Below are 7,809 nucleotides of genomic sequence, written 5' to 3'. Positions count from 1 at the left end.
TTAGTAAGAATCTTTTTTTTTTTTTTAGGAATATTGTGTTACGATCTCATATTGACTGATATCCGACAAACATAATTTTTCTAACAAAATGACCAAATGGAACGTACGGACGTGCTATTCTAACATATCAATACTTACTAGAAAAGAAGAAGCTATTCGTGTTCTCAAGGGTACGTTAATCCACTTTTTAATATCAAATGGACCATAATCTATTTGGGAACGAATAAAGAATATTAGAACACTGTGTGGCGGTGATTAAGAGCACCATGTAACTTTTCCTATAATCTCAATGAGTCGGATTAGCAGTCAAGGCCTGGTACTTAGAAGTTTACTCTCTCTTAAGATCTCAAATTTAAAACATAAAGCTCTATTAAGTCCTCCAGTGGGGTCATTCAATATGAGCCATTTGCTCAAACTTTAATTGGAATCTTCGAGACCTCCACGAGTAGTTAGTAGTATTAATAATTCTCTACAATTATTAGTCAAAATATGCGTAAATTGAACCGAATAACCGAAGAGTATTAATAATTCTCTAGAATTATTAGTCAAAATATGCGTAAGCAGAGCGGAACAACCGAGGAGTAGTTTAGTTAGCTTTTCCTTCTTTTTGGCTGCTGACAGGACACTTCGCTAGTCAATTCATTCGCGCGTGCAGGACTTTGTTTTTGGGGTGTCGACGGCCCACAGTGCGAAGCGTGGGTTGACCGCCACTGGCCCACTTGCCAAGTGGGCCGTGTTGCATGTTTTGTCTTGTCTTGTTCCCTTTGGTCAGATTATAGGGGGATTTTTAGGCCGGCCCAAAAAATTAGGCTCGGACCTAATTCAGCCCAGCACAAAATATTCTATACCCCCTTTAGTCCCGGCGCTACATTGTGGACAAAAATACCCCTCGCGGGTCAAAACAAGCATCCCGGATCCTCTTGCGGGTCAAAATACACCTCGCGGGTCACGTTCCCGAACCCTCTCCATACGGCTAAACAAAACCCTCTCTCCCCCCAACCACTACAGAACCACCCTAACTCTACCGCTACAGAACCCTAACTCTTCCGCTCAACAGCGCTTTCTCTCTCGCTCTCTCTCTCTCTCTCTCGCTCGATCTCTCTCTCTCTCTCGTGCAATCGATCAGGCAACAACATTTCAATATGGCAAAAAAAGGTATGTACATTAAAGAATGTCGAACGTTTATGCGAAATTTCTATGCGAACTGTAAAATATGTATATGAGAACCCTAACTCTCATAAACGTGTTGCGTCTATGTGAAGTATGTGTTTTCGAGTTATGTGAACTGTGTGTAGGGTTCTATGTGAAATGTTCTCGATCAGCTCCTTCAAGGAGGAGACTGGCCAGTTATCCAGCAGCGAAGAGGTCAGGATAATAAGCACATTTGATGGTTTCGCTTTAGGTTTTTCATTTTTTAGTTTTTAATATGAGAATTGTGTATTATACATGACATCTGTCTATGAGAACTGTGTATTTTTCTACTGGAACATTGTATTTTCCTATGAGAACTGTTTATTTTTCTATGAGAACTGTGTACTATACCTATGATGAGACAACGTAAACACTCTATCTAACTTTTGTTCATATATTTAACGGGACACAAGAAGACTTACAAAATTTGAACTGTGTATTCTGTTCCGAAAGAATACATTTTTAAAGTTACACATCATCATACTTATCCATGAGAACTGTGTATTTTCTGCGAGAACTGTTTATCAGAACAGTGTATTTTTCTATGAGAACTGTGTATTATACATGAGATTTTTCTATGAGAATTGTGTATTTTCTACTGGAACATTGTATTTTTCTATGAGAACTGTTTTTTTTTCTATGAGAACTGTGTATTATACATGAGATTTGTCTATGAGAATTGTGAATTCTCTACTGGAACATTGTATTTTTCTATGAGAACTGTGTATTTTTCTATGAGAACTGTGTATTTTTCTATGAGAACTGTGTATTTTTCTATGAGAACTGTGTATTATACATGACATCTGTCTATAAGAACTGTGTATTTTTTCTACAGGAACATTGTATTTTTCTATGAGAACTGTTTATTTTTCTATGAGAACTGTGTACTGTACCTATGATGAGCCAATGTAAAAACTCTATCTCAATTTTGTTCATATATTTAACAGGGCATGAGAAGACTTACACACAAGATTTGAAAACTTCTTACGAGATCAGACCAAGAACACTAACAATGGAGGAGGCAGGAGTCATTACAAGATCGAAAACTCAACCTGACAGGCCAGCAACCTCCTTAGTTAGCCAATCATCACAGAACCCTTCGCAAACTCAGGGAAAGAAACGACAAAGACCAAAACAGGAAAAGGTCGCCAAAAAACGCCAAAGGCTTACCCAACAATCTGAATCTGAACCAGACTCCCCAATCCAGACCCAAAAGCAAACCCAACAAAAGAAACATCAGAGCCCAAAACAGAAAAAGAAGGCCATGAAACAAGAATCAGAATCAGAATCAGAATCACAACCAGACTCCCCAACCCAGACCCAAAAGCAATGCACATTCAGGTCCAATGTAATAGGAACAGTGGGGCTATTGTCAAAACTGAACTTGAACAATGCCCACTTAGAGCTCTTGAAACAAACACCTTTTTGGATGCTGATTGATGCCATTAGGAAAGGTAAGTTAGCGGAAAAAGCTTGCATGAAGCACGATAAAACCATCCTGAGTATCATTCAGAACTATGATACCAATGACAGCAAGTTCCTCATTGGTGGTAAGAAGGTTGCCATAACAAGGAATGACATCAAGCTAATCTTTGGAATAGCTTGTGGGAACAAACAAATAGGAGATTTGAACAAGAAGAAAAGTGATGTTGCATTTGCAAAAAGAAGGGGGATACAGGAGGCAAGGATTGGTAGTAAAAAGATGAAAGATATGATCAATGAAATACTTTCAAAAAAAGAGGAATCCATAACTGAAGAAGACATCCAAGATGTAGTCCGCCTTGTATGCATGTTCATTTGCCTGACGCTGTTCTTCTCCACATCAGGAGTCACCATTGCATGGACATATGTGCATTGCATGGAGAAAATAGAACAAATAAAAGACTACGACTGGGCACAATCCATTGCAGAAACATTGAATACATCAATGCACAAGTTCCATGACAAACCAAGAGATGCAACAGGATGTGTGGTGGCATTGATGGTAACTTAAATCTATTTTGCTATGAGAAGTATTTTTGGGTATTCTAATAATTTTCTTTTATTCTAATAATTTCCTTTTACCTGTTTTGCAGTACTGGATTTGTGAACACACGGATTTGATTGCACGACCAAAAAATGAAGCAATTCCAAGACTACTAAACTGGAACACCTCAGACCTGAAAAAAAGAATTGATGATTTTAAAGATTTGAGCAATCTCAACATTACGGTATATACACTAATCAAATTGCTTAACTTGGACACGAAAATACACACTTCTCATAGAAAAGTGCACACTTCTCATAGAAAATTACACACTTCTCATAGAAAATTACACACTTCTCATAGATAAATACACACTTCTCATACTTCTCATAGAAAAGTGCACACTTCTCATAGAAAATTACACACTTCTCATAGAAAATTACACACTTCTCATAGAAAAGTACACACTTCTCATAGAAAATTACACACTTCTCATAGAAAATTACACACTTCTCATAGATAAATACACACTTCTCATACTTCTCATAGAAAAGTGCACACTTCTCATAGAAAATTACACACTTCTCATAGAAAATTACACACTTCTCATAGAAAAGTACACACTTCTCATAGAAAATTACACACTTCTCATAGAAAATTACACACTTCTCATAGATAAATACACACTTCTTATAGCAAAAACACAGTTCTCATACAAAAAAACACACTTCTCATACACAGTGCTCATAGGAAAATACATGGTTATCATATGAAAAACACAATTCTGATTGTGAGTTCACATCTTTCAGGTATATGAGGAAGAACTTCAAGAAACATGCCAAGAGGCTCAAGTCTACAGCATGCCACACCCAGAAGTTGTAGATGACAATGACAGGGGAACTATATCACAGATGATGCAGCATACACAATCTCCTCAAAGTCCGGCACTACGACTTGATGAGATACACTTAACTGAAAAACAGCAACCATCTCCTCTTGTGTCAACATCATCTACTGAGAAACAACAAGCAATGTTCTCACAATCACAATCAGGCGAGACTATGGTTCCAAGTACCTACCAACCTCTGGACTCCATTAATTTCAGTCAGGGCCTAATTAAAGAGCACAACCAGATGGGTAAATTCTGTGACAGCTTACTGGAGAACAATGATCAAGTTATCATCAAGGATCTCCAGCAACAAGTCCAATATATTCAGAATCAAAAACAAATACTTGAACAACAAAACCACGGACTGCAAAACGACAAGGATGCAATGAAAAATGAGCTGGAGGAAATGCAAAAAGAACGGGATGCAATGAAAGAAAAGCTGCAGAAGATCGTAACTATGTCCAACACAATGTTGCAGGCCCAAGAACAACACAAGTTCCTGATAGAGAAGACTGCAGTCTTGGAAAAGGACAGCGATACAATGAAAAATCAGCTGTTGGAAATGGAAAAAGAAAGGGATTCACTGGAACAAAAGCTGCAGAAGATGGATACAATCTCAAACGTTTTGAAAAAGGACAGGGATGAAATGGAAAAGCAGCTGCTGGAAATGGGAAAAGAAAGGGATGAATTTGAAAAACAGAAACATATGATGCTGGAACAATTTGAAATTGAGAAGAACAAAATCAAAAAGGCCCTTACAATGCAAGTTGAATCCCTAATGACCGAGAAGGGCCAGCTGCAAAAGTATCTGAGCACAACTGAACAAAGGCAAAAGGCTATAATTGTTCAAAAAGATGCAGAAATACGCAGCCTAACCAACAAGCTTTCCCTCACCAGCAAGCTTTCCATCCAACCGCAACATACCAAAGAACCTCAAAAGCATTTACCGGTTCTCGAGACTGATTCCTCTTTGCTCACACAAAGAAGTGAGGAAGCAATACATAACATCACACAAACGTACACTGATCAGAAGATTGAGCAAGTGGTCCATGAAGTTACACAACTATATGCTCATGCAGGGAAAGATTCTGAAGAGGACAACAAAGATGATAATGCAAAACAAAGACCACGAAGGCAAAAAATGGATGACAAGTATTACTATGGTTCAATCACAAAGGATGGTCGCAAAAAAGAACAAATTGTCCTTGTCGAAAGTGACAAGCCACAAGCAGAAATCAAGAAACTTGATGACAAGATTCCTCCCCTAGGAAAAAAGGCAGACATTGTCCTTGCATTGCTACCTGACGAATGCCAAGAAACAATCAGAAAATTTTGGGAACTCGAGGAGGGATGGTAAAAATGCTAAACCCAACAATTTACTGTCTTTAAATCATTTCAGATTGGCTAATGTTATGTATATCATGCAGTATGCACATATGGGATTGTGAATTAGATGACCTGCGCATATATCAAGAAGATGTGAGGTTTCTGCTATGTGATCGAGAATTAACAGGCCAGGTAACACAATAAAAAAAGAAGCAACTCTCTTTCTATATTTTAAGAGAAATGTATATGAGATCTGTGCTTTTGTATGAGAACTGTATTTTTTCTATCAGAACTCTGTTTTTTATATCAGAACTGTACGTGATAAACAAATACTTTTTACATTCTGATACAGCCAATAGATGCCTACGTCCACTTGCTGACTACAACACTACAACCACCAACATCTGGACCATCCTTTTCATTGGGAATAGAAGATTCCCAACAAGATATGCCGTTTGTCTTCAACAGCTTTTCATCAGTAAGAAAAGGAAGCACTCTCTCACAATTCATGTAGCATACACTCACAGTTAAGAGGTTGCCTAATTATCTTCTTTCGAAACAGACCTTCCTTGGAGGTGATCAAAACTCAGCTAACAGAGCACTTGATGTCGTCCGCTCAAAGATTTTGAACACCAGAACAATCCTTATCCCAATATATGGTTCAAGCCATTATACTTTGCTTGAGCTAGACACCATTGACCAAGAATGGAGGTTCTACAACTCCATCCACAGACAAGGGAGAAGAGATAAATACTGTGAAGCAACTGCCAATCTGGTAACATAATCCCTCCTTATTCTAAGAAAAATATATGAACTCTTTCAACTGTGTATTGTAGTCTATGTGAACAAACTATGTGAAATGTGTATCGTTAATGTATCCATGATCATATTCTGTAACAGAGAAAGAATGTCACGAACTACATCAACCAACAATGCAAGAAGAAGATTAAAACCTCTGCAAAGCTCGTGGACAATGCACCACAACAAGAACCAGGCTCGTAAGTATCTTTCAACTACCAAAACTCGTCACTGCATCTTATATAAGCCCCTAACATTAGTCTTGTATTCACAGGGTTGATTGTGCAGTTGTTGTTGCCTACATCATTCGCCAAAAGCTAATGAAAAAACCAATTAAAAGCGACCTTACAAAGCAACAATGCCTTCAAATGAGAGCTGATATTGTGCAAGCATTTGTCAGTGACCCCAAGAGATCATGGACTCCAGAAATCTATCATAATAGGATGGAAAATCTCAGACTGCAAAAATATTATGACGACCAGGAGCTTCTTGAAGAGAAGAAAAAAAAGGCATAGATTCAACTTACTCATCAAAGTTGGTAGTGGTGTTGTTCATCAGTTGTATAGTGGTTAATGAGTTGTTTAGTTTACTGGTAAATGAAGATATACAATCTCAGACTGCAAAAATAGTTTTGGAAGTGAAAGTAGTGCAGATGGGTAATGAAATGGTGGAGGTGATGTTCATGACTTGTATAGTGGTTAATGCGTACTGTTCAGTTTAGTGGTTAATGAAAATATACAATCATCTTTCTCTGAACTCTATTTTTCATTGTTCAAAGTTTGCAGTTTGCATTGGAGGAAAAAAACACTTCTCATACACACTTCTCATACAAAAATTTGCAGTTCGCATAGAAAAAATACAGTTCTCATACACACTTCTCATAGGAAAATTCACAATTCTCATAGAAACCTAACATAGCAGAAACCTCATTAACCACTGCAAAAATATTAGTTTTGGATGTGGAAGTAGTGCACATGGGTAATGACGTGGTGGAGGTGTTGTTCATGACATGTATATTGGTTAATGAGTTGTTTAGTTTACTGGTTAATCAACATATACAATCATCTTTCTCTAAACTCCATTTTTCATTGTTCACAGTTTACAGTTCGCATAGAGGAAAAACACAGTTCTCATAGAAAAATTTGCAGTTCGCATAGAAAATTTCACAATTCTCATACACAGTTCTCATAGGAAATTTCACAATTCTCATAGAAAATAACCAATTCTCTTAAAAAATTTAAATGGTATTTTTGTAAATTACATCTTCAACGTGAAACCCTATTTTATATGGCCTATAAATACCCCTCTTCCTCTTCCCGTTTCTTCATTTCCCACCCTCAACACAACTACAACAAAAAAATCCTAAAAAATGGCAGAAGACTTGGCAAGACTCATCAAAGATGCCGTTGCAGTTCACATTGGAGGAAACAAACCGTTGCAGTTCACATCTAAGATGCCGTACACACTTCTCATAGGAAAATTCACAATTCTCATAGAAACCTAACATAGCAGAAACCTCATTAACCACTGCAAAAATATTAGTTTTGGATGTGGAAGTAGTGCACATGGGTAATGACGTGGTGGAGGTGTTGTTCATGACATGTATATTGGTTAATGAGTTGTTTAGTTTACTGGTTAA

General features: G+C 37.5%; 1 protein-coding gene across 1 annotated transcript; it reads left to right on the top strand.

Moving 5' to 3' along the window:
• Nucleotides 1–4,377: 4,377 nt before the first annotated feature.
• LOC131302450 (uncharacterized) lies at nucleotides 4,378–6,861 on the top strand. Its single transcript, XM_058329110.1, has 6 exons — nucleotides 4,378–5,399; nucleotides 5,474–5,564; nucleotides 5,725–5,850; nucleotides 5,935–6,147; nucleotides 6,273–6,370; nucleotides 6,445–6,861. The coding sequence occupies exons 1-6, from the start codon at nucleotides 4,432–4,434 to the stop codon at nucleotides 6,683–6,685; spliced, it is 1,737 nt and encodes a 578-aa protein (XP_058185093.1). The 5' UTR covers nucleotides 4,378–4,431; the 3' UTR covers nucleotides 6,686–6,861.
• The last annotated feature ends 948 nt before the right edge of the window (nucleotides 6,862–7,809 follow it).

Source organism: Rhododendron vialii, chromosome 10a (assembly GCF_030253575.1).
Source record: "Rhododendron vialii isolate Sample 1 chromosome 10a, ASM3025357v1".
NCBI lineage: Eukaryota > Viridiplantae > Streptophyta > Magnoliopsida > Ericales > Ericaceae > Rhododendron > Rhododendron vialii.
The sequence above is the reverse complement of the archived record's forward strand: the minus strand, read 5'-3'. Positions and strand labels throughout refer to the sequence as shown.

Excerpts from the sequence above, each read along its gene's own strand:
- LOC131302450 (XM_058329110.1), top strand. The coding sequence starts at position 4,432 with ATGAAAAATGAGCTGGAGGAAATGCAAAAAGAACGGGATGCAATGAAA. Across the intron at positions 5,851-5,934 it reads TCTTCAACAGCTTTTCATCA|ACCTTCCTTGGAGGTGATCA; the intron begins GTAAGAAAAGGA and ends CTTTCGAAACAG. Across the intron at positions 6,148-6,272 it reads GTGAAGCAACTGCCAATCTG|AGAAAGAATGTCACGAACTA; the intron begins GTAACATAATCC and ends ATTCTGTAACAG.